At 38.4% G+C, this 27,969-nt stretch overlaps 2 protein-coding genes across 2 annotated transcripts; one reads left to right on the top strand and one right to left on the bottom strand.

Moving 5' to 3' along the window:
* Positions 1–343: 343 nt before the first annotated feature.
* il12a (interleukin 12a) lies at positions 344–3,048 on the top strand. Its single transcript, XM_084716499.1, has 7 exons — positions 344–362; positions 504–649; positions 1,281–1,370; positions 1,664–1,705; positions 2,053–2,196; positions 2,372–2,413; positions 2,539–3,048. Exons 1-7 carry the CDS (start codon positions 344–346, stop codon positions 2,674–2,676), a joined length of 621 nt encoding a protein of 206 aa, XP_084572625.1. The 3' UTR covers positions 2,677–3,048.
* A 652-nt stretch (positions 3,049–3,700) lies between these two features.
* Positions 3,701–27,214, bottom strand: LOC146328787 (uncharacterized). The gene is made up of 17 exons (XM_084717797.1): positions 26,721–27,214; positions 21,484–21,515; positions 16,067–16,099; positions 15,797–15,856; positions 14,774–14,806; positions 14,653–14,688; positions 14,202–14,243; positions 14,055–14,101; positions 12,903–12,955; positions 12,551–12,777; positions 11,991–12,244; positions 8,197–8,322; positions 6,941–7,076; positions 6,664–6,711; positions 6,489–6,560; positions 5,924–6,214; positions 3,701–4,996 (listed from the first exon to the last, which is right to left on the bottom strand). The coding sequence occupies exons 1-17, from the start codon at positions 26,768–26,770 to the stop codon at positions 4,968–4,970; spliced, it is 1,569 nt and encodes a 522-aa protein (XP_084573923.1). The 5' UTR covers positions 26,771–27,214; the 3' UTR covers positions 3,701–4,967.
* Positions 27,215–27,969: the final 755 nt, after the last annotated feature.

Genomic DNA, 27,969 nt, shown 5'->3' with positions numbered 1-27,969 from the left:
TGCAATCATTGTCTGCACATGCTACAAAAAAAGCCTCCTGTGTCTAAATTTATCTCACTGTGACATCACACTTTGAGCTGACTTTTTCCCCGCGTTGCTTTCTCTCAGCGCATGAAACAAACGGACAGAAATGGACCGAAACATTCAACTTCCCGCTTTTCGCTTGTCCAGCCGACAAGGAAATTACACACATGACGTTTTAGTTTTCTTTTTGCTGGCCCTCCTGCAGGCCGGCGGAGGGAAATCCCCCCCGAGAACACGTATAAATCCATCAGATTAGAAGACAGCAGCACAGAGCTACTCATCAACCAGACTCCACAGAGATACCGATCTGATCACAGAGATGGCAATCTTTAACTTCTGTAAGTCACACTCAGATATATAAGATATTGTGCTGTGTGTTTTTTTTCCACGTGGTTCTGCTGTGCTGAGCAGCCGTGGGACCGCGTATATATACCCCACGGGAAGCGTGTAATGATGTTTACCATTCTCTCGCCGTGCAGACGTGGCCAGCTGTGCGCTGCTGCTGGCCTGCAGCTGGCGCACATCCACAGGACTCCCGGTGCGCACTCTGAGCAAGGAGCAGTGCGAAACCTGCTCCATGCTGTTCAGGAGCCTCCTGGTCAATGTCACAGAACTGCTCAAAAATGTGAGTAGTATTTAATGATTTTCTTTCTTTCTGTCTGTCTGTCTGTCTTTCCTCATTTATTTAGGCTTATTTATTTATTTGGTTGTTTGGGTGTGTTTTTGTGCTGTTAAAGAAGCCATATTCCAGTTTTTTTTTATATTAATGTCCTTATTTAGAGCACTTAGCACTTTACTGATGTCTTTCATTTTACTGACCAGATGTTCATATCTGCATTATGTTATATATAATTTATTTAATTTTTTCTGTCAGTTTGGAAAGTGGTAAAAAAAAGGATGGAAGACAGGGGTGTGATTGTTTATTAGTTTTTAAGAGTCTAGTTGGAACTTGTGCATTGTAAGAACATGAATATAATGTTAAATGGAGGATCTGATGCGTTTCAAAAGGTGAGGGATTATGAAGAGGCTTGGAAATCACTTTTTCTGATGAGTTACTTTAAGTTCATTTAAATCAACTGATTTATTTTTTTGTTTCATATGGTATTTTGTTCATTGTTTTTATTTCTGCATATTTGTAAATGTAAAACCATTTTAATCTGAAAAAAAAACATTGTTAAAAACTCTTTCTGTCTGTTACTCTGTCACACCACTCTGTATAGTAGTTTATTAATAAAAACCTGTGTTTTGTCGTACAGGATGTTTTGTGTTTTAGCATCACCTCTGATAAGGCAGTGGTGAGCAGTAAAACTGACACAGTTCTTGCCTGCGCTCCCACTCTGACTCAGGTAAAACTTGTTGATTTATCAGTGCTTTAAATTATGAATTATCAAAATATCAATGCAACAACTAATGATTATTTGAATTCATTTTCACCATGTTTAATGGTTATGTATATTTTTTAAAACTTACTAAAATTATTTCTTGGAAATTTTTATAACAGAAAGAGCCTCAAATCTCACAATTTCAGTTAATTTTTCCTAATTTTCCATCGCTTCATGAATAATTAATCAAATGATTTGTCCAAAGATGCACGTGGGCAGCTGTGATCAGTAAAATCATTATTTTTTTTACCCCACAGAGGTCAGGCTGCATGATGCAAAGAAATTCATCCTTCAGTGAGGTAAGCTCTAGTTGCTATTTCTTTTTTAAAATGCTTTTTTAGGATTATTGGACATACTGTATAATATACCAAAATGAAATTTAAAAATCTACTCCCTATTTTTCTTAAAGAAAGCATTATATTTGTTGCTGATGTGCTATTCTATAAAAGTTTCTATTTTAGTTTACTTTTTAAATTAATTTATCTTACTTTTGTTATTCTATTGGGCATAATTTGTTTTGTATTTATTCTTTATACACTTTATATTTAGTACTCAGTTGTTATTGACAACGTCCTGTCTTAGCTTCTTATCTTATGCACCCGTTCAAACAGTAAACAGTATATTTTTCATGTTTTTGTCTACACAGAGTGAATGTCTGAGGAACATCATGAAGGACTTGGCCCACTATGCTGCTGCCTTTCAGTCCTACCTGAACTTCCCCTTGAGAAGTCGTGAGCAGGAGGTCGCACTTCTGAGGCCGACTCTGGGAATCATCCAGAGCCTGAGAGAGGTTTGTTTAGTATACATGAGTGGGAGGTGTAAAAACAGAGAGAGAGAGAGAGAGAGAGAGAGACACACATACACATAGAAAAACAGAGTGATGAATTAAAGACAGAAATACTGAGAATCTCCTGGGAAATAACATTTGAAAGTTGCTTGACAAAATCTTCTTCTGGTTTACACAGAACTGCTCCCTGATGCCGGATACAGAGAGCGACTCCTCAGAGGTATTTTTTGTTTGTTCCCTATTTATTCTTCATCGTTTAGTCGTTGAGAAGAAAACTTGCACAGGGAAGTTAAGGTGTTTTTTTGTGTGAGTTTTCATGTTGCTTCCATCTTTTTTTTGCATAAGGATGTTGCCCAGATGTGGGGGAATGACACCTTCAGTAACAGGCAGGAGATGTGTAAGATGATGAAGGGCTTCCACGCCCGAACCATCACCATCAACCGAGCAATGGGCTACATCTCCTCAGGAGAACATAAGAAGTAAACAGTCTGCAGCCTCTTCCTCCCTCTCCTCATCCTTCTACCCATCATCGTCATCACCATCATCACTCGAGTAATACCGCATGTCCACCCCTTTAATTTATCACAACCAAACAAGCCATCCTGATCGTCTACTACCATCATATACAACTACTTAACCGACCAAGTAGTTCTGTACGCTACACATGCTGCACATCTGTCTGCATGACTACTGCTCAGACATAAGCTATCCAGCCTCTTCACTCAGTGAGAGCTATTGCTAAGGTTAGCAGTGGAGGCCATGTTGGCCCATTTAAATGTATGAATGTATTCCAATATTTGGGGGAATGTATTTATTTATTTGAGATCTATTTATTACATCTATTTATTTATTTATTTGATGGCATTTGATGTTATTTATTGTTATTTATAATAAAGTATCTTTTTGGTATCAAGTGCTGAAGTGGAAGTGACTTTATGAATGAGACTGGATGCAAATGAAAATGGAACTAATGACAATTGATTATAGATCCTAAAATACTGCACTGAATACACCTGCAATATGAGACTGATTTCTTCCTGTTTTACTAAATCTGTTTTAACCATCTCTTTTATTTGCTGGTTGGGTCATTTACCTTGAAAAACAGGAACAGGTTAGAGGGAATTGTCAGATTGTGCAGTAAAACTGCAAGCACAAATCTAAATGATCTCTCAGTTAATCCATTGCAAAGATAAATAGTCCAACAGTTTATAAACAACTTTTTTTTTTAATTCACAAAAACAGTAAAGTTTATCATTTTGTACATAAAATATATTGACTTTGTATTGTACTTAAGTGAACGTGGGTTGAACAGAATTTGCAAATCCTTGCATTCTGTTTTTATTTACATTTAACAGCGTACCAACTTTTTTGGAATTGGGGTTTGTATGTTTGATCGGTGTGACTGTATTACTGCTGACTGTGCAACAACGCGCCCCTTATGGACACTAAAGATTACCTTGATCTTGACCAAATAAGAAAAATTGAAGAAATGGGATCAAACAAAATATTCAGTAGACCATGTCATCTTTTATTCAGTTATTTTTTTTTATATTCCATGGAGCACCTTGGAGAGCCTATTAGTTACTGTGCATGCTACATGCTACAGGCTGCAACATTGCCGGTTTATTTCCAGCTGGGGACCTTTGTTATAAGTCATACCCTCCTCTCTCTACCAGATTTCCCGTCTCCCTCTCAGCTATCAAACTATCAAAAACAGGCAAAAAAAAAATGCCCAAAAAGTCATCTTGAAAAACACAAATATTCCACAATTCAAAGGGACTCAGGTATGATAGGCACAAGTGCAAAAAGGACGGACTGGATTGTTGGTGGTAAATTGTTTTACAGAAGTGATCCTGTTCTCATGAATGTAAACACTGCTGCATATAGCAACATGGAAGACCCTAAAGGATTTGACTTTCCACGTGCCATTTCTGCAGCTTTTTCCAAATGTGTTGAGATTTCTGCAAAGAGTGTAACTGGAAACCATTAAAACATAAACAAACTGACTAATTTAACACATGATGTATGTTCCAGTCACAGGAGGGCAGGAATGGATTTGTTATTCAAGTTAAACAAAATAAAACATAATTATGCTACTAACTTAGTTTTACAGTTTCAAGAGTAATGAAAACAAAAAACACAAACAGCCAAAAAGATGTAAAAAAAAATAGATCAAATGTAAAAAAAAAAAAAAAAAAAAAAAAAAAAGATATGTACAGAAAATAAAAACAGTTCAGTCTGTAATTCTTTGCACAGTCACAGACATGTGCATGTGATGTAATGCCTAATTATTTTTTAAAAAGTCCAACAAACATAACATTTAGTGAAAAAGTGAAACAAGACACAAAGGTTGAATCTTTCCTCTTTTTTGCAGTTTCAACACTGCAGCACTGACATTTACATGTGTTACTGGCTACATAATTAGCTACTAAATATCACAATGACCTCTACACCTCGACTGGTCATTTCTGGACCTGATAACGATGTGCATCGATTTCTGGCTACGCTACGGAAGCTTTACTCATGGCTCGTCAATTCTGTATTAATTACAGAATGAAATGACAACATTTTAACAAAATTAGGGAAGTAAAGTAACAACAGCGGCTCTTTTCATGAAATGCGGCATTACAAAAACAGTCTCAAAAACAGTTCAATTTTATGTCTTCAAAGTGACAGAAGAGTTTGGTCCACAGGTCAGCTCTGCTTTGTTTTGTGTTCCTGAGATCAGTGATGGAGCAACAGATATCCAACAGTCAGTTTCAGTCCAGTCTCTCTCATTTAGCTGATCGATTGTCCATCATTTCTGAAAAGAGACAAAACAAAAACAAAACATAATTTGTCAGCCTATTGTGTGCATATGCTGATTTGACCAATCTATTGATTTTTATTCTGATCAAACCAATAACTAATACTTAGTTTATAAAAATACAAACATTGAAAATTCTGAAAAAAAAAAAAAAAAACTACAACTACCTATCACAAATGAACTAGACCTGATCTGGGACAAGTTTTTTTTTTTTGGTTAAAAGATGTTGCTGGGGGACATGTGTAAGTGACGTACAGTATAGTCACATCTTAAGTTAGCTAATGTCAGCAAAATGTTAGATAATTAGCTAGATAACCTACACCAGTGCTTCCCAGTGCTGGTCCTTAGGGCCCAGTGCCCTGCATGTTTTAGACGTTTCCCTGCTCCACCACACCCGATTCAAATATAGGTTGTTAACAGGCTTCTGTTAGATACAAAGTAACATCTTACTTGTTAGAAAAAGGCTAGCGGGCTAACTAGCTAGCCAATGTACATCAATTGTTAGCCAGCTAGTTACAGCGGACAGTTAATGTTAAAAATGCTAGGAACTACCTTCCTAATCGGCATCAATTATTAGCTAGCTAGTTAGCTAGTGTTTTGCTACATTAGCTAACAACCATCAACAACCACCACCATTAACCATCTTCAATGGTACATAGCATATGTACAGGGGGAGTAAGTACAGGAAACAAGAAAGACCAAAGAGGTTGACAGATGTTCCAACAGGAACTAAGCTTGCTCAACTAATATTGCATAGGGCAAAAAGGGCATGGACCGGGGGGGGGGGTATTTTGTTTTTACCCTAATTTCACCTGGATGGGCGTGGTTTTGCAGTGCACATTTCAGCAACCTCATGGGTGAGGTTGGTGTTTATGGTATCACATGGATCAGTTGGTGTTTATATGTGTGTCCGCAGTTTATTACCTTTTAGTGTCTCATGGACCTCATTTGGCAAGACGTCCAGCTCCTCCACACTTTTCCACAGGTGGTGCGCTGTGGCTTCTCCCGGCCGCCTTCTGCTCTTCCACTCCACCAGCATCTTCAGCTTCTGCATGGTCACATCTTTCTCTGCTGCTTGGATGTCATCCAGCTCCCTGGAGTTCAAGTCTAGATAGATGGCCACCTGCTTCCACTCCTTCCCGAGCCGCTTGGCCACCTGCAGTAGCTGCTTCTCTGACATGTCCCGGCTCTGAGTCATCACTGCGTTAACTCCATCTGGAAAACGCACAGAGGTACTTCATTTCAGTAGACAGACAGGAGCATCTGGAAATAGTTCAGGTGTGGGCTGGTTTCTTTTGTCTCGGTTGGGAAATCAAATCAGTATAGCCTGTAAAGCAGTGTTTCCCAACCCTGGTCCTCAGGGACCCCTGTCCTGCATGCTCATCATCAAGCCTCTGCAGAGGCCTGATAACAACCTGATCCTTTGAATTCAGGGGTCCCTGAGGACCAGGGTTGGGCAACACTGCTGTAAAGGATGGTGGAAAGTTACCTGGCTCGTCCTGCCACCGAGGTCTTTTACAGGCTGTTTCTTCTTCTGAGGGGCTGCTGCTCCTCTGTCTGCCTATTAGACACACAGATATGATGTGCGTCAGCCTGAAGAAGTTTTTAGTTTGTTGTTGTGATGGAAAAACCTGATTAAAAACAAGAAAAAACAAGGAGCTTACTGTTCGTCCTTTTCCTTGGCTTCTTTTCTGTGTTATCCACACAGTCACCTAAAAAAAATAGAAAAATAAGAGAGTCATCACCACTCTGGAGTAGAAACCAAATGACACACAAACACCCGGTAAACACTTTCTTGGTTAATTCGCAGATAGACCGATCCATGTTTTTGGCTACTGTCAGCTGTCCAATAAACCGAAAAAAAAATGCTTGAAAAAAACTTTAACTTTTCAAACAACCAAAGCCTGATATTTATTTCAGTGCGACTGAATGCAGTGGTACCTTCTCTGATGGTGGCCGACCACACAGTCTCGTCAGTGTTTATCTCTATGAGAGACAATTTAAAGGGAGGAGGCTGCTCGAAGAAAGCCTCAAAGTAGCCTTTCATCTTCGTCACCGCAAGAGTGAATTTCAAATCCTGCATAGAGACACATAAATACAGTTTAAAATAATTTAATTTAATTGTGTGGTCAGTGCATAACAAATGCAAACATGATGATGATAATGTAGACACAACATAAAAAACTACTGTCAATTTTTAAATGTTTTCTAGGGTTGACGACCTCAGGTTGGTTGGTCAATCGGTTGGTCAATATGTTCCAAATTGTCACTGGTCGGACAAATGCTGGTGTTACTTTCATGACGAGAAAAGGACTTCTTAATCCATTATAGGGTGGGAGGGACGTTTGCAGAACTGATGTATTTTAATTTTACCACGAAACATTCCTAAAACCGTTTCACAATAAAAGATATGTTAATATTTGACAAGAAATGACAGGATTCCATCCACCGAAATGCTAGAGATTTAGCTCTTCACCACCGTCTATTCGGCTGTGATGCAACTCTGCTACATGTGCTGCAGAGAGTTAAGGATGCACGGATACCAATTTTCTTTAGACCGAGTACAAGTACAAGTACTTACATTTGGGTTCTTGCCGATACTGAGTAGTAATACGAGTAATGCCTTTACAGTTCCTACGATGACTTTAAAAACATTTTATTTTCATCAGTGTTCATCACTTTCTAAATGTAACAAATTGTTTTTGCTTTTTCCCACTGCTGGTGTAACCATGGTTACTATACACAGTACTTTTTGGGGTTATTTGTAACTGTGCTAATTTTATGTTGCTTGTTAAGCTGTGCAGTTCACTGTGTACAATATATATTTCAGCAGGATTAAATCCACAACATTATTATGGACTTGCAGAATTAAGTTAATAACCATTTTATTATGATTATCATTATCATCAACACTTTAACTATAATTCTAATTACATATTTACATGTGTGGTATTTAAGTTGCTTCTTCGTGTCCCTCTAATCAGTTCCTACCTGCCAAACCAGTGTAGGTCTGTATACTGGCTACGACCAGGAAATTGACTCAAACCGAGTCATCAACCAATAAATTAGTTGAAAAGGAGGTTGAATTTCAGTTGACCGAGATCTTCTTTAGTTGACTAGTGTCCCTAGTGTTTTTAGTGCAAACTGTAGGTTGCAATACAAATGATTTCACACACGCATAATGCAAAGAGACACACCTGAGGTTTGATGTCTCCCTCTGGCTCACTCATGAGGCGATACGTCCCCTCATCCAGTTTACACGTGGGAGGCTTGTCTATCTTGATGTAACGATGCTTGTAGCCTCGCACCTGTTTGGCTATATCCTAGTTTACAAATGGACAGAAGGAAGACAAGATGATGCGACAGATGATGAGCAGGCTGAACGGTGATTAACATTCAATAAAACACATTTTCCACAGTCGGAAGTGGAAAAAAATGAAGGCGTCTCCACCACTCAAGACTTCAGCCCTCATCAGTGATTGATACACAAAGTGATGGAAAAAATAGATGGTCAGATGGAAAAACTACAGTGAATTACTACATTTTTCCAGGTCACAATAAATAGTGTAGCGTGACTATTCAGCCGTTGCATCCACTCAAACACACACAACCTCACACAACCACAAACACCCTTCCTGCATGACCTCAGCAGTGCTAGAAAATGACTCAGCAGGTCATAAAGATGTTAGAATTACGTGTTACACTTACAGTAAAACACACAGCAAAGGCTTCAATACCATTCCCAAACGTACCAGTGACATTTTTAATTTACCCTGAAGGCTAGTCTAAAAATACACATTTACTGCCCCACAGCACCAATTTACTAAAACATATATCAGAGAGTGTCTGAGAAGGTCAATAATCACTCATTCTTGAGAATTGGGACTATTTTGAGGAGGATTTCATTTTTGCTCTTCAGTTATGCTGGGAAAATAGGTTTTAAAAGATTAAACTCTTTGATATTAAACCAAGTGATTAAAAAAAAAATGTAGTTGATGGATTTGACAGAGATGACATCTTATGTATTTATTTATTTATTAACTTTGATTTAGAAGGGTTACTGAGTCGACATGTTATGGTTGAGTCACATCCGTTGCAATTTTATTTTATAAATTTGTTGACGAATAGAGTTTACCAGTGCTTGAATGGTATTCGCACTTTTTTTAAACCAGGAAGCGAGACATGTTTTTGTAAAAATCTGATGAAGTTGGCAGAAATCTGGAGACAACATTAAACATTTTCATAAAAAAACTGTTTTAAAACAAAGATGATTATAATAGCACATTTTTACCTTGCGCACATTGTTATCAGCAGGTATTGTCTGCTTTAGATTTTGAAGGTTTTGAATTTTTTCAAGGTGCTATTGCTACACATTAAATATGCATATTATTATATACTACATGTATATATTATATGATATACCCTTATATATTTCATATATGCATATTTTTAATTCCTCACATCCCATGTGTGCAATTATCCTGTGCAGTATTCTGTGTAATTATTTTTTCACTGTGCAATTTATATTCTGTGCAAAAAAATCTTCACACTGTGATTCATCCTGTGCAATTATTCATTAATAAAGTATTATTTATATTGTTTTTCTTGATCTAATGCCACACACTATGTATGTATTTACAACATGTGTACAATTATTCTGCACAATTATCCATATACAGCCATATATCTGTCCATATTTCCATATTTTTTATATATATATATATATTATATATATATATATATATATATATATATTTTTTTTTTTTTTTTTTTTTTTTTTTTTCTCACACACACACACACACACACACACACACCTATCATACATACAAATGCTTATAAAAAAATCTCACCCAGAAAAATGGAATTAGAGTATTGGTATTAATCACGTTTGAAGTATTACTTGGTAGGATACCATTTGTCCCAGTTCTCAAGAATGGGTGTAGTAGTATTTCAGAATATTTTTGCATTGTGGCTACAACAACTTTCTGTGAGATCTCTGCCAGTGTATTACACAAACCTGGAATTTATTCTAGAAAGTCTTACGGCATCAAAGCCAATGCAGTTACAAACATGAACTAGAAGTGAAAGTTACATTTTGGCTCTTATTTTTCACACGCACTTCATTCATAGGTTACATAGGTATTTTGTTGGACTTTCATTCAGTAGGAGCTGGATTTTTTTTGGAGTTTTATCAAGTAAGTAGCTGACGTGATTGAAAGTCATGATTAAAAAATTTAAAAAGACTCAGGTGATGGTCTCATGAATGGAATATTTCTTTGTGCTGTTCATGGAGGGAAGGGTTTTTTGTTTTGGTTTGGTTTTTTACTTATACGTCAAGGGAAAAAATCCTTAATTAAAACAGAACATGAGCTTTGAAGTGAACAGTCACTGAGACTTTGGCTAATTCGAATTATCTTAAAAGTGGATTATTAAAGGTTTTATTTCTATTAGGACTGAGCAATTAATCGAAATATTATAGACATCACAAAAAGCCAATGACCAAATCTCAGGAGCTGCATAATCATTATTTTTTATTTTTTTTCATTGAAAATGAAATGCAAAAATTACCATTCCTATTAAAATTGTGACACATTGTAACTGAATATATCTGTCAAAGATAATCATAATATAATCCTTTTGGAATATTATTTGGTCTCATTTTCTATATGCATGAAACTGGTCATTAAATGGTCCTAAGAAGCTGGGAATTAGACACGTAAGCTTTAATAAATGTGTGTATTCAGGCATTCAGACCACAGTCTTATGTGGTTTGCATGCAGTAATTTACCTGCAGTACTTCATCACCGAACAGGAACAGATACTGAAATGTTACCATGTCCTGAGTCGGCAGATGGTAGACTCAACTTTTAGGTTCTTTTTTTCAGCCATGATACTGACATGTCAAATTGCCGGACATGTCAAATGTACAGATTAAAGAGCTAGTTTGGAATTTTTGAGGTGGGGTAGTAAGAGGTACTTCTCTATAGTCAGCGTACTGCCTGCAGTAGATGACAACTAGCGTGTCCCCAGTTTGAAGAAGAAGCAGCAGCAGCAGGAGTCCTCATGTAGGAAGCCCAGTAATGTATTATTGTGGACAGGGTCAGCAACAAAACATACTTTAGCTACCTAAATAAAGGCCCATCTATAAAAAAGTTTAGATGGATCAGATCAGTTTCTGCCAATGGGGTCTAGTTGCTTTGGAGAAAACGATATTTGGCAGACATAACGCGCTTTCCCTTTCCGGTGAATATTCTACGCATATTGTAAACTTAAAGTGATACTGATCGTTTTAGGTGGGCCTTTATTAGGCAATGTGCCGACCACCGTCTACTGTGTTGAAAACAATGACTACGGTCAAGTACCTCATGCAACCCTACTTCAAAACATCTGAACTGGGACAGTCAAAAAAATCCTAACTATCCCTTTAAATATAACTAAACAGAATCCGTCATGTTTTTATCAGTTTCAAAAGTGTAAGTAAAAGTAATGTACAGTGAGCAGGTCGTTATTGTTAAATAAACCTCAACACGGTGATGCAAGACCCCAACATGATGCAGAGCGGTGCTGAATCACTCTGATGGAGCTAATTTCACAATAACAACTCACTAACTGTAAATTATCCTGCTTATTACACAGCTACTTACTTAAAACAATAATTTGACACAAAATATTTATTTAAGAATGATTTTTTTAATTTAAAAATGTTTTAATTGCTCCTCCAGAGTCTATGATCAGAACTGAGTCCATAGCAAAACTCACTTGTTCATACCTGATCTTAAAATGCTGTAATTGACCAATCAGAATCAAGTATTTAATCCCATTTAATAAAGACAAATAATAGTCTAGACAGCATTAGACTAATGTACTTCAAAACTCAAACTCTATTGTACAGACCACTTGAAATTACATTTTTCAGAAAGAAATTAATCCACTTCCATACTTGGGATGATTTTGTGACAATAAGGCGCACAGAGCATTAACCGACTCTCACCTTGATGTCAGAATGACTGTTGGTCGCCAGGTAGACATGGAAGCTGTAGTTGTTGTTGTCGCTGCCCAGCTGCTTGTAGACCAGGGCCACCCCGTGGTGCTCTACAGACTGGCTCATCTGAATGATGGGACCCACGGGTGACAGAGATGACACATTCCACTTAACGTGGCTCCCTGAATGGTCCACTGTTGGCTCGATGAGCGGACGGTTGTCCTTGATATGTAGGACGCTGAACGTCATCTCATTGTCTGGATCTGTGTGAAGATAACGGGCCAAGCGAAGGTTTAATGTATCACCTACAGCAGCTTTAAATGGCAAATAAAAGATTACGATACTCACTAAAATTAAGTATTTCGTGTAAAAGCCTTAAACTGGTTCATAATCTTAATTAATACTTAATTTCATAGACATCAACTAAGTTCAAAACAACCTCCAGGCACAATCTTTGTTGGACATATTTGATGTTCATAGCGTTGCCTTATGGAGTCACCGTGATCATAATTATAAATTATGTATTGCACGTAGAAGATGGGCAGGAGTGAGACAGCCCTGATTCTCACCAGCAAGGCAGACGGAGTGAGGGAACTGGATGGACTTGAGGACAGACGCATCCTTATGGACCGTGTCCACATTAAAGATGGGTCCAGCAAATTTCCAGGAGTCCCGGAGGAACGAGCCAAACTTGGACCAGGACAAGACCGAGTACCGCAAGAGAACCCGCTCCGATGTTTCAAACACCAGGCCGGTGACCGAACACTCGTATGTGCCCTCTCCTTCAAGCTGCACCCTAAAACACACACACACACACACACACACACACACACACACACACACACACACACACACACACACTGAGTCAATGACAATGTACATGCAGTCTCAATATAAATGTTCACAGCCGGTCACACTCACTGAAATCGTCCCTTAGAGATCCTCCTGGGGGTAACGAGCTCATTGCCATGGCTCTGTCAAACAAACAACCATAACATCATATTAACAAAGTCCTCTCCATTATCATTCATCATCATTCATATCATCAATCATTTAAAGGAGAAATGTGTAAGACATGGGCACCCGTTGGAAGTCACTCCAAACAAATAGGCAGCATATCACTAACCTGACACACCAGCTGGTTTGTTACATTGAACCATCTAGGAAGCTGTCCTTAGAAATTGTTTGGAAAAGGGCCGGCACTTTCAAAAAGCATTTCACAGGTGACTGGATGAACCATCTGTCTATCACATCTAACACGGGCCAATCAGATCAAACTCTTGCCAAAGCTAGTCAGGAGATGAACGAAAAAATCTTTTCCATTGAGAAAAGCCTTGAGTGTCATTCTTTACTCTTCTTTCAGTAAAGAAATACTCTCCAGCTGTGATATAACCAGGACTGAACACAGCCTATGAGACCGAAGGAGGCCAGTTCAACAACAGAGAATACTGTGCCAAGGCAATTAACAGCAGCTCCGACTGGGACTCTGACTCCAGGGAAGACTGAGGCACGGCAGACCAGGAGCAAGAGGGAGGTCGGGCACCAGAGTGGCAGTGGGGAGCCAGAATATTTTCACGTTTAATGCTGCAGATTACTGATTTACATTCAACCAAACCAGAGTTGGTGATTTTTGAACACTGGAGAAACAAACCCCTAAGTTTTTGGAGAGTTTCATTTTGTTTCTGTCAAATTTGAAGTGTGTTTTATGATGAGTTAAGGCAATTTACCTCGTCTTAGTTTGGTAAAAGAGAGAAATTCAGAAGGTTTACTGCTGACAACAGGTGCAAGTGTATTTCCTTTCTTGTCATTATGCAAGTTTATTTTCTTTAATCATTAAACTATGAAAGCCACATAGCAAACTCACAGCTGGCACACATCTGCCACCTGAAACTATAGGGAATTACTAGAAGGGACCGACTGAGGCTAGCTGGTTAGCATGCTAACTTGTTATTCTTTACATTTTGTTGTTAATATCAGCTCATTTTCTTAACGTTTTAAACTGAAATTCTGCCCATATCTCACACACTGCTCCTTTAAAATCACCATATTTTGTCAGATGGTTTCTGGGCTCACCTGCTGGATGGCTTTGCATTTTTCACAGCATAATAACTGCCTCTCATCTATCAGGATGGGGAAAAAAAGCAGGATGTTATTTACAAGACACATGACACAGCCTCCAGGACATTTGTTATGTTGTAACATCAGTTATCATCTGCTTACCTTTGCCATTTGACACATCTGCTTTAGGTCCAGGAACTGACTCTAGAGGGTGAATAATTCAAGTCTAATATTATTACATGAAAATTATATATCAGAGGACAGTATCCTGCGTTAAGCTTCTGACAGACAGCCTAGACAAACTTTTCTGACTGTGGGGTATTTTTTTGCTTGTGAGTGAGGGTGGAGCTCAGTTACATGTCAAATCTAGTTCTGTGTTCCCAAACAGCCAGCAGAGTCCAATATTTCGTGGCATGATTATGTATTATAGCTGCCATTAAGATGTGGTTGTGGCTATAGTCCACCGAGCCACCACTAAAGCCATGGCAACTATGTCAACAAGCTGACATGGCAGCCTGAGAGTAAACAACAAACAAGTCAGTTTTAATAAGCAGACCAGTTGCTCAGGCAGGTGTTGATATGTTGTAGACACAATGTTGTTTCAGTCTCGTACCATTTTTAAACTCCTCTGCCTCGGCATCTTCATTGTCTGCAAAGAACATGAAAGAGATATACTTGGTTAAACCGTCCTAACACCACTCATTATTTATTCTCGTTAAATACTTTTCCCTTACCTTCGTCTCTTCCATCCTTCTCAGCACAGCCCTCTGGTTAAAGTAAAAATACGAGAAATAAGGGATGGTGAGAAACAGAGAAATTATTATACGCTTATTTGCTTTCTTGCTGAGTTGGATGAGAAGACCAAAACCACTCTCATGTCTGTTTGGTAAATAAGTAGGTACCAACTGCAGCCAGTTAGCTTAGCTTAGCAGACTGGAAACAGCTAGTCTACCAACACCTTTAAACCTCACTAATTAATGCTTTATATCCCATTTAGTCTTGTAGCATCTATTGGTTGCCTGGCAACCTCTGTGTGACAACCAGACTCCACGAGACAAAAACTCGTACTGTAAAACCACAACATTTAGTTTTTACACTTTGTTTTTTGCAGCTTACTTGTTGCTGAAGAAGCTAACTGTTGCCATTAGCGGGCAACAGAATGGGGCTCAGCAGTCTCCCAGTGAACGTGAACGGTCAAACGGACAAACGCAGCCTCCAAGACTGACAGGGAATAGAGCACCGAGGTCATTCATCGAGTGTCCTGATGGAAAGATAGATTTGTTGTTGTTGCTACAGTAATTCAGCTAACCGCTACTGGCTGTTAGTTAGCAGTGACTCAGCCAGGGAGTGTTAGCAGGAAAACCACCTCAGTACTGCAGCATATTCCCTGCCGTCAAATTACACTCTGTTAATCTCGGAGGCTGCTTTGGTCCCATGTGCACTGGAAGCTCCCAACCCGGGAAGACTGAGTTTATAGGACTGTTCGCTTTTCTACATCCACGGACCACTTTAGCTGCATGGTGGGGGGGGCATTCACACACACATTCAGCGCTACTGACCACTATAATCACCAATCTATATCCACAAGTCCATCACTAGCTGCCTGTTTTTACAAGACACGCTGAGCACTTTGCTTGCCATTTCAAGAGAACTTTAAGACTTTAACCCTAACTTTATAAATGCAAATTTCACAAAATGTTGAATTATTACTTTAAAGATACGAGCTGTGATGGAGCAGTTCAATGTCTGTCCCTCACCAGAATCTTCATCTTCCTCTTCTTCCTCTGAGCTGTCCTCAGTGGATGTTCCCGTGTTCTCTATTCGATGAACCAATACATTAAGAGACATGAGACACAGAATTTCCATTAACGATGAGTAAAAGGGATTCATGTCACAAAAAAAGACTTTGGATATTTAAAAAAAAAAAAAAGGGAATTAAATGTCAGAACAAACGACATGACTAAGTTTTCAAATGAGTTATTTGGAAAGAACAAATGAGTTCAACTATTTTGGACGTTTGTGCTTACCTGAACCACTGCTGTCACTTTCTGTCAGATTATCTGTAACACATTAGTCATGAGTTTGAGGTTAGTGCTGTTTGACCTTTAAAAAAACTGATGCAATAATGTCAAAATGTGAAATTTCCATCTTACTACTCATTACTATTACTGCACCATTATTAATAGTTATTAACCATGTCATCACAGCTATCTCTACGGGAACTTCAGCACTTTAAAAGGTTTGATCAACCCATTCTTGGGTTGATGATGCCATGGTTAATATATTACATGGCAGTCCATCGTGTCCATGACCACAACGTGTCAGGAAGAGTAAAGCTCATGTATGTGAATGTTACATGCTAATTTCACCTGAGCAGGGAACCGTAACTCTACAGTAAAAACAGAAACAAACGGCACCCAATAATAAAGTTTATCTGGAGCTGTCACAGTATACCTGTGTTGATGATAACCATGATATTTAAAGAATTAAATATTAAATGTCACGTGAATGTGGTTTGTCTCATTTGCTTGCACATGTTTTTTCTGAAAGTGTGGCTCATCTTAAAACTCTAAACACAAATACAAAAACTCACACACAAAACCTCAAACTCCACAAATGTCTTGCAAGAGATTTTCTTGCAACGCCACATTCAAAACAATGTTTTACATCCTCTCAATTTTGTCTTCAAATGACACACCACAACATGAAATGAACAGACATTTCTAAGAATTAGTTTAGCATTGATGTGCTCAATGCAAAACACTCACAGCAGGAAACACTACTATGATAACGCCTTTTGCATTATTAGTTGTTAAGCCATATACAAGAACAGAATATTTTGGTTTTTATTTGGCATTGAAAGACTACTGTAATTCACAAATGTGCATTTCTGATATCTACCAGAGGAAATGAAAACGTGCGATCGTCAGATTTGTCTCGTTCCCGGACTACTTGTATTTGTGCAGAGTTGGTGTAAGATTCATGTATATGTATTCATGTATATATTAAATATTTATTTAATACATTTATATGTTATTTTATATCTTGTTTTGTTTTCTGAAGGCATCTTGGTCAGTTGATGTCAACGTGCGAGACAGGGTCTAAATACGTTTCAGCGGTGGCCAAGAGGTAGCTGGTGATGTTCATTCTAGCAAAAATGCCTTTATTTTATTTTTAAGCGAATATACATCTTGGATTTGAAACCTTGCTTGTAAGCTACCAAAACTGAAGCAACTCTTATTATCACTGACACTACTTTGTTTATTTTATAACACTTGAAGAAAAAGACTGACTTTATCAATCCCCTACGGGGGAAATTCAATTTTTTTTCACTCCATTGTTAATTATATTACACACACATAAGAGAAGCTACACGAGTTTCAAGATTTGAGATAACTGAGAAAAACTATGTAGATAATCAAGCATCTCTCTCTCAAGTTCACTATACTCATATTTTGAGTTCATTAGAAATGAAAAGTAAAATAAACAAAGTTAGAGATGAATGTTACAGGTAGCTTTTTTTAAATGTTCATTTCATTGTGTTAAATTGTGTAGTGAAAATTTGGTATCGTGACAGCCCCAGTAACTAACATTGGGTACTTTTGATGAACGTTACTGTGTAGGGGGAAGAGCATATGTGTAGAAAACATTCAGCGTCTGCGTCTTTGCTCTCTGAGGCACCACAGCCTATTTAATGCAGACAAAACCTCAGGTGCAGCCACATGCTCTGTGCTGAACTCATGTCCACACTTACACTGCTTAAAACTTTCCATACATAGGGAAAGTAATAATAGATGGACCTAGTTTCAGAAAAAGCAGTTTTACCTTTTGTCACAGGGGCTCTTTCTTTATCAGGTGCAGCCCCAGGGAGAGACCTCTACTTTTACTTTGCTTTTATGTTTGTGTGCTCTGTGCATGTCTTTTAAAACACTCTTCATCCATATTAGTCATCAAAAAGCCCTCTGAATGTCTGACTTACAGTACACCACCAGCTTTTACATATCCATCATTCCTCAGCAGCTGAACTGTGGCACCCTGTGAAGAAACTTGTGATAAGTGCCATGCATTAACATCCTGGCACATTTATACAGATGGGTCCAGAGGAGCTGCTTTCTCCTCTCTTCCCAGCAGCAGTGAATGTCCGTGGACCGGGCCATCTGGCTGAGTGCCTGGGCGTCTAATGGATGGAGCCCATCCTCCCTGGCCCACAGAGTTTTATCTTAGACTAACAAGCAGATGCTGCCATCGCCGCTCCACTCGTGGCACCTCCCTCATCAATCTCTCCCCTCCACTCCGCTTGATCTGTCTGCTTCACCTCTCTCTGTACCCTCTCTCCTCCATTTCTCTCTCCTTGTCCTCATATGCCTCCTATGGCCGATATCCTTCTCTGCTACTGCTGCTGCAGCCTCATCTGAGCCAGCAGGCATCCCTCTTCACTCTGGCACGGCCGCCTCCCTTCATCAGACTGACAAACAAGGTGGAGAGCAAACACCCGCACAGATACACACACGCACATGCAAACACAAGCGCACACACATGTTTGTTTACTGCCTCAAAGATATGGATGGTTTCACGGGTGCTGGCTGCCATCTGCTGGTGTAAAAACAACATGCATCAACCAAAAAAGGGTTGATGTGTGGTGTACAGCAGTGATTCTTAAAATGCACTGTTTCTGCTATGTATAATATTTATTTAAGGGATATTTCAGATAATTTGACGTGGAGTTGTATGAGGTACTTGTCCACAGTCAGCACAGTACCATCAGAAGATGCCACCAGTCTGGACAAGCAGAGAAGAGAGGAGTACCAGCACAACAGCTAAGTAATGAACTGCTACAAACAAAGTCAGCAGCAAAAGGTCTTTCGGCTACTTAAAAAAGGTCCGCCTAACAATCAATACCAGTTTCAGTGTACACTATATTTAGAATATTTTCATTGCTTTACTTAGCCATCAGACAGCCTTTTCTGATGGGAAACTGCTGTAATATGAGTTAAATATCACCCTCTCCATATTAACCAAATTCCATAGGCGAAAATAAGTCATTTTACCTCAGCAGAACACAGGACTTGCTGGTCTGCTGCTGCCTTGAACAATTAGTTTGTTTGTGTTATTGTGCTAGAGCTGCAACTCTCGTGTTCTGTGAGGTAAAAATTACTGATTTCACCTATGGAGCAAGGTTGAGGAGTGAAAATCTAAAAACAGATTTCACTTAAGCTGATGTTGATTTTTTTCAGGTGGTCCTTTTTTATAGTGATTAAAATACATTTTAATGCTGACCCTGTCCAAAGCAGTACATTTCTCAGCCCCTGTCCTGGTACTCCTCTCTGCTTCTCCATACTGGGGGTGTGCTGACCGCCATCTACTGTAGGTAACACACAGACACATCATGCAACCCTACATCAAATAACTACATATCTCATACAGATTTTTTTCAAATGTGCAAGATGGCAGTGTTGTGAAAAACAAGAGCTTTCCCATCCTTTCCTAAAGAGCCACCTGGTTTCACAGTGGGACCACACCTATCAAAACTGAGACCGTCTCCTACAGTAAGTCCATCTCGTGTCCGGTTGTGGACAAGCATCATGAATTATTGGACTTAAGTCTTCCAAACCAAGATTTCACAGAAGAAAACTCAAACCAGATCCAATTCTGTTAGTGTTTAGAGTGACAGCAGCTGTGATAGAGCTGTCAAACAACCAATACATGATACACTTTGTGACATCATTAGTGCAAAGACTGATCGTATTAAATTGGAAAAAGAAAAATCCACCAGACCACTAGATGTGATGAAGATCTTACAGTTAGAAAAAAAAAATAACTTCACTGAGAGGAAAGGTGAATATATTTATGTCATATTGCAGTGTTTTATATACTATTGCAATAAGATAAACCCACAAATAGTAATTGAACTGATGTTATTTGCAATGATATTTGTGACATTTCTTTTTCTTTTTGTTTGTTTGTCTTTGGGTTTCCTATATTTGCTTTTTTCCTTTCTTCCTAGCAAAAATAAATAAATAAACATATAAGATATTTAACTGTATTTTATAACCCCAATTAAACAGAAAAACAGAATGATTTGCAAAATTCCTTTCGACCTATACTGAATTGCATACCGTACAAAGACAAGGTATTTAGTGTTCAATACAAAGTGAAAGTCATCTGAGCTCATCTGAGATGGACTGACAGACAGTGGAAGAGTGTGCTGTAGTCTGACAAGTCAACATTTCAGACTGTTTATGGAAATCACAGACGTCATGTCTGAGCTAAAGAGGAAACGGACTGTCCAGATTGTTACGGCACAAAGTTCACAATGCAACATCTGCGATGGGATGGTTGGCGCCCATGGCATCGTGGGTTACTGTCACATCTGTGAGGGCCCCGAGCTGACGTCTTTTTCAGAGCAAGATGAAGCGAAGACACATTCTGCACTTGTTAAAACATTGTGAAGCACAAAATACAATGAACGAGGTTCCGAAATGTTGAGCAGCTCATGTCTTATAATAAGGAAGAATGGGAAAGAACTTCACATTAAAAACTTCATCAATTAGTGTCCTCAGTTCCCAAATGTTTACTATGTGTTGTTAAGACAAAAGTGATGTAACACAGTGGTAAATATGCTCCTCTCCCATCTTTTTTATAACGTGTTGCATCAATGTATATTTACAAAAAAGCCTAACAGTTTGAACACTAAACGTCTTTGTACTGTATTCAATTGAATATAGTTTGAAAAGTATATTTGCAAATTACGTTTTGTCGTAATCAGTAGTTCTTTGCACCACAGGAATATCCCATCACATTTTAGCTTGCATAAAAGTGATCCCAATGAGTTCAACACAAGTTGTTTTATTGTAAATGTGGGGAAAAATATATATTGGATTATTGGCAGAACCTTGAGCTGATTTATTATTATCAGTATCAGGGGAGAAAATGTCAAATGACTGCATTCTTAATCATCTGTTGCATATACATATGTAATATTATGGAGACAACTACAGAGTGTCTTTTTGCCATTTAACTTCAATATTTTTTCTAGCTTAGGAGGTAAAAAATCTAGTAACTCATAAAGAAAAAGGCAAATATTAGCAATAAAAAATAACTAGAATTTTGTGTACTGGTGTGCGGTATGAAAAGGAGCTGATGCAAAACTGGAGACACAAGTGATGGTTTGACTGTGCATAAATATTTAGGGCAAATTACATGGAAATCAGGAAGTTCAAGCAGTGACAAGAGAGAAAGGAGGGAGGGCATAAAGAAAACTAAATTAGTGACAAGTAATAGACGGGGATGCACAGATTTTACAAAAAGCAGAAGGAGGCTCATTGCACAATCAGTGTATAAAAACAACACACACACACGGAGGCCACCATGTGCTCAGCGAGAAAGTAAAAGGAGAGAGAGAAGCCGGCAGTGAACAGGAGAGAAGCAGTGAAAACAGGTTTACCTTTGTTTTCAGGCGCGGGGATATCTCCATCTCTGTAAGGCAGAGGAGACAACATTAAGATAACTTTACACAGAATTCACCAGGAGTCACGTGACGGACCTCTGGGATGTGTGAAGACAATTATGGAGGAATTTAAAGGTTGGAAGTGATGGAGGCTCTTAAAATTGTGCAGCTGCAGGCTCTTGTAGAGCACCACTTCTGCTTTCAAACAGGAACACACATAGTTGAGTGAATCAGAAAAACAGGAAATGTGTACAAGCTTCCTGCATCTCACTTTCTCACACGTTTGACACAACCCATCCTGTCCAACGATAGCTTCACCTTCCCACCCAAACTCCTGCTCTGACCCATTTTGTGCTGATGGTACAGGAAATAAGACATGGAAACATACTGGCTTTGTACTTTTGGCAATAAACAAAACTGGTCCAATTCACACTTTTTTTATGCTTTCATAACTAAAGTTAACTCTGGTGTTTAAACTATTTATTCCAAGCAAATTGTAAATATTCAAAACTGATTTGTTTTTGAAAGCACGTAAGTCATCATAGTAGAACAGACGTCACTGCACTGATCATCGTTTTGACTATTTTGCATACACTATGAAACATTATTGTTAAGATCCAGATTTGAATCACATATTTTAAATGTTTATCTTCATATGGTAGCTTTTCTTTATTATGACTTTGCGCATTCTGAGCTATATCTGACATATTGATAAAAACATCTCCGCCAGCCCAAAAAGATTTTCCGCCCAGAGGCCAACATTATAAAAGAGAAGTCTATAAAACTGTTGACAGGGCACCTCAAACTGCAAACAAGGTCAGAGAGAGGTTTTATATTAACTAAACTTTCCTCGAGCCCAAAAAAGGCCATTTCAAAATCTGTGACATCACCACAGTGTAAAGGGGGGAACACTACTTTGCATATTCAGTGAGCCGTGTTACCAGGAAGTAAACCCAGAAGCTAGAAAATTTGTTTGGCCTCTGCCATCTTTGCATTCACTATCTAGTTCCTCATAAAATATCTATGGTTTCAACTCACCACATTCTCATGGTGGCCTTTTCCTCTGATGTCACACTCAAAGCAAGAAGGTCAAATGCAAAAGGATAATCTCATCCTGCTGTGTTTCATTTCGTGTAACACTATCAAACAATAATGTTAGCTGTTGTCTAGTGATACCTAATGGGTTTCAGTTGCTGATCAGCAGCAGTCAGTGACATGGTAATAATTTGTCATATTCCCTACACTTAAAATGACTTACAACCTCAAACACAGCGATACAAGATTATCCATTTGATAAAAAGATTTGAGCTTCCCTCCCTGAGCATGAAATCAGAGGAAAACAGCCGTCGAGTGAATTTGGACAATGAGTGATGTTAGTCTGTAGTGTCACCTGATTGGTTGATGTGGGTTAAGCAACCTATTAAAACCTACATGCAAGTAAAGATGACAGCATGCATTGTCGACCTATGGTCCTCTTCTACACACCTGTTGACCTGTAGTGTGCAAAAGTTCTTCTTTTTTTTGTATACATCTCCCATAGTACATCATATATCAATACCATAAAGAAATTCTTCTTAATAACATTAATTTCAATCACATTGCTCAGCTCTGCACAGCAGACATTAGGAATATTTGAAAAAAATAGCTTAATGGAATTATGATGAGTGATACTGTAATTTCAATATGATTTGTGATATTAACAGTAATGATAATTCTTACATCATTACCTCAATTTCATTGAAAAACATATTAATTGATTACAGTGTGATTGTTGTGGCAATCGGTCCCAAACAGAGATGTCTTTGAGTCTGTAAAGCATGGTTTGTAGGCCAGGACTCCTCAGCTGTATGACAATATTGAATTTAAAATTATATTTTGACACAGATTTTGCCTTTAAGAAATACTGTGTATGTTGTTGTGTCTGACTGGAGCAACCTGTTGATGCAGTCTGCGCTTCAACAAGAAGCAACACGCCTGAGTTCCGTCACGGAGAAGAACGAGTTCAGCACACGCACTCATCAAAAAAGTAGGTCAAATCCTGCCCCACGTCTTGTCTTTAAAATGCACAACAGGGCGATCAAAAGCAAAATGATGCATCAGGAAATTGAAACACTAAGCCTGACCAAAGTGTGGTCTTTTATTTTGCCGCCTGTTAATCCTGATAAAGGCACAGTGGTTTCCTTTGTTCTCAAACATCTGCCCAGGAAACACTGTTTTCTTCTCTTCAAGGTCAACCCTGTTCACGACTTCTGCCAGCCAGTCACACTACAACAACACCGAACCTCATTAGTTGCCATGGTAATAATCTCTTCCTTTGAGCTTTTTCATTGCTCAAATGTTTGCAGACAATAAATAAAAACTCCCTGCAGTCTGAGTTGTCAGACTTTCTCTGCTTTTTCTCACTTGTTTCTATCTTCCGACTACAAAATATGATAAGAAACATCTCTATGAGGGTGTTGGTCAGTGTCTGGCTGAAAGATAAAGGCCACAACATTTACATGCTTCCTACAACTTCCTATAAACACAATGGAGACAGAGGACATCTGTGTGTAGATAAACAACTGTCAGTCTGCCCTCATCTATTACACATGAATACAATAAAAACTGTTGACTTTTGCTACTTTTATTACACCTCACCGCTTTCACTGTGATGTTTATAGTGGGTCATAAACATAAAAAAATGCAGATATTGTCCTGCTACTACTTATGATATGAAGTTTCCTTTTATTAAACTGCTTATATGTCCCTCATGAACATTTAATTCTAATTTCACTTAACATTTTTATATATTGTAGTAGTACGGCTGGGAAATATATGGATATTTTATCAATACTGTGATACGATACTGGATATTGTTTGGCATTTTGGTTATCGTTCTATCAAGATATGGAATCAGTGTTGTCTTTTCCTGGTTTTAAAGGCTTAATTACATTAATGTGATGTAATTTTCTAAACTTATCTGACTGTGCTCGCTGTTCTATAATCTGCCTTTACCCAGATCGACTGACAGAAAGTGGATAAGTGTGCAGAGTTTTTGGAAATCATAGATGCTACCAGCACAGAGTTCAAATGTCGGCATCTGTGATGTATTGAGAAGTGCAAAAGGTATCATTAATGCTGAAAGGATAGAGGTTTTGGAGCAACATACCCTGCTATCCAGATGACACCTTTGTCAGAGATGTCCCTGCTTATTTCAGCAATACAAAGCAAAGCCACATTCTGCATATGTTACAACTGGAACTGGGCAATATATAAATATCATATTGACATTTTAATATAAGACTAGATATCATCTTAGACTTAAGGATATCATGACATGGCTTAAGTGTTGTCTTTTCCTGCTTCATTACAGTAGAGTGATGTAATTTTCTAAACTTAGACTGTTCTAGCTGTTCAATTATTTGCCTTTACCTACATAGTCATAGGTACCACGGTAAAAATATTGTGATATTTTATTTTGTCCATATTGCCCAATAACTACTCCTTAAACTTCGGGAAAGACTCACGCCACATTGGTCTTTGGATCGCACGTGAACTCTGCCACCATATTGTTCCAGGCAAGACTGACCTGTGAATTAATACGTATAAACATGGGAGCTGCAGGTTTCTGTCACTATGACATTAATTTCTTAACTGATTTCAATTAGTCTTTTTTTATTGAAGCACTCATAATCTACATAGAGTAAGTTAGAAAAAAAAACTTTTTGTTTTAGATCATGGTGAAGATGTTGATGTATCGCAGCAACAAGCCAAAGCTTTCATTCAATGTGGCGTTGTGTATAATATGTCTATGGTGCTAACTGAGGGTGGGAGTAAAAGTTCTGTCACTGTCACTGTTTTACTACTATATATCATGTTTTTGTACTAATATTACTGCTCTATTAATGTGTACGTTGCATTTTCCTGCTGTAGCTGCTTCAGGTTGAGCTCATTTTAACTACACTGATGGGTAGTTTAATGTACAGCAATGCATCTTATTCTATAAGATCATACTGTATACACCTATTTAATACTTGCACAACTTGGTATTTTACACTGTTATTTTTTATTTTGAGTTATATATCCTATATCACTGCATAGCTTAAAAACAGGGCTGAGCAAATAAAAGTAAAATTAAGTAAAAGTAAAAATATTATCAAAATCGCAACAACCACATCTGCAGAAGTTGCCATTTTTAGACAAAAGAAAATGCGTGACAAAACAGCATTATTATGAAGTACTGTAGCTGTTCTGCAAAGATGTCCTGTCCTACAAATCTTGTCCTCCAGATGTAAGAAAACACGGATGACAAATGTCACATCTTCCTGATATAAATAGTTTTTTTCCGGTGAAAATGAAAATTGCGATGCAAAATTCCCACTAATTGTGAATCATATACCAATATTTGTCAAAATAATTGCAATGTGTTTACTAGAACATATCATGCGTTCCCACCTGAACATATGGAGATAGTTTATAAAATATATTGTCCCCCACCCCCCGTATTATTAATTCTCATTCAGGTACTTTCCGCATCAGCAGGTGAATGATACCCACAACAACACGGATGTGTTTTCAATGAGGACAATGAGTCATCAGTATCGCCTCACCTGTCTGTGGTTGACAGGACAACAAAGATGGAGGCAATAATCAGATAATCCTCCGTTTTTAATGTGAGAAAGTAACTATTTTACATGGGTAAAAAAAAAACAGTGTCACATTGCACGTGTTCAGTAGAATCATCAACCACCATCAAAGACCACAAACAGCCAGGAAGTTATGTTTAAGTGCTTGTTTGTAGTCCACACTTTACATCTGGTGCATTATCATAGAATAATGTCAGATAATTGCTTTATATTTTCATCATAAACACGCTGCTCGCTTACAACCGTGTCTCCAAACAGCGTGATGCTACACTGTTGTCAGTGAGTCATCACAATGTAACACAGCAGCACGCAGAGACCAACAAAGAGATCACGACTCTCTTCCTACTTTGTCTTTGCATCTGCGGTCAGTTCCAAGCATTTATAACAAAGAATCGAAGGCTGTAGATACGGTTGTTTTCCTTAAAATGCACAAAACCAGATGAGTTCATAATAACAGACAGTAACAAAAGACGGGCACCACTTCCTGTGTTGACGCGAGGGATTTTAGCGCTGCATCCACTGAAGGCATCGCGTTGTCCAAACAAAAAATCACAAATCTAAATCCGGAGGTCTGCATTTGTCGGTTTTCTCAACAGTAAAAAGTCTTACCCGTCCTCCAGGTGACAACCGGCTCTGCAGCTCCCCATGTCTGCCACCATCCTCTCCTCCGTGCGACCAAACCCCCGTTACGCTTTCTGTTTGTCCACCACGGCGTGCAGCACCTGCGCGTAAAAGCACCTGAATATGATCCTATCATCGGCTGTCTCGTTAAAGCGCTGGTCAGTAATGGGCGCGATTGTAATCGGAGACCTCGTGGCTGAACAACTTCTTCACATCACTTGGTCCTTTCGGCTGTTGCATCCCTCCAAAACCAAAACATCTGGATTTGACCCGAAAAGGGCGGCCGTAGTCTCCAAAAATCCAAACAGAAAACAGCCAGGCAGCCTTGCTGCAGCGCAGATGTGGATGTTTTGTTTCCTCTCAAAATACTCTGCTTGTGTGCAAGAAATAGGTTAAATGAAAACTGATCTTAACATCAAGTTCTTCAGTTTTGCGCTGTTCAAAGCACTAAGCGTAGCTTTCAGGATCTGCGATGCAGCTGCGCAGTTACTGCGCAGCGCATGAAAGCACCCCAATGAACACTGAACTGCATGTGGGCGGGTTGCAGCATCCCGCCTTCAGCATGGGCTTTGTGAAGTCATGTTGATTATTTACAGTCGGACTTGTGCAGATTTCTAACTTATAAAGAATACACTGGGTAGTTGAAGTAGATAAGGAGATGTTTGCAGTTACACATCATACACGACTGAACTGAGCTGCATGTTTGGTTCTGCTGTTTATGCAGTGACAACTGAGAATAAACTGAAACTAATTAACATTTTGTTTGTAGTGTTCATACTCACTGACATGCTCAAAAAAAGTGAACTTTTTGCATTTGAATACCTGAAACATGCACGTTTTAAATCTGAAAAAGACTTTTAAATGTGAAACATGGACTCTAGTCTGAAACATGCACTTTTAAAGTTGTTACATGGATTGAAACATGGACTTTTTAAATCTGAAAAAGACTTTTAAATGTGAAACATGGACTCTAGTCTGAAACATGCACTTTTAAAGTTGTTACATGGATTGAAACATGGACTTTTTAAACAGAAATATAAAACAGAAACAATCTGAAACGTGCACGTCTGAAAGACTTTTTGATATAGAACATGCACTTTTTAAAATCCGAAACAAACTTTTACATTTGAAACAGACTTTTCATGCATGCACTCTTTGATCTGAAACATGCACTTTTTGATTTGAAAGACCTTATCATCTGAAACATGCACTTTAAAAATCTGAAACAGGCTTTTTA

The sequence above is a fragment of the Lutjanus erythropterus genome, chromosome 4, assembly GCF_056507025.1.
Source record: "Lutjanus erythropterus isolate fLutEry1 chromosome 4, fLutEry1.hap2, whole genome shotgun sequence".
Lineage (NCBI taxonomy): Eukaryota > Metazoa > Chordata > Actinopteri > Lutjaniformes > Lutjanidae > Lutjanus > Lutjanus erythropterus.
This window is presented reverse-complemented; position numbering and strand designations above follow the sequence as displayed.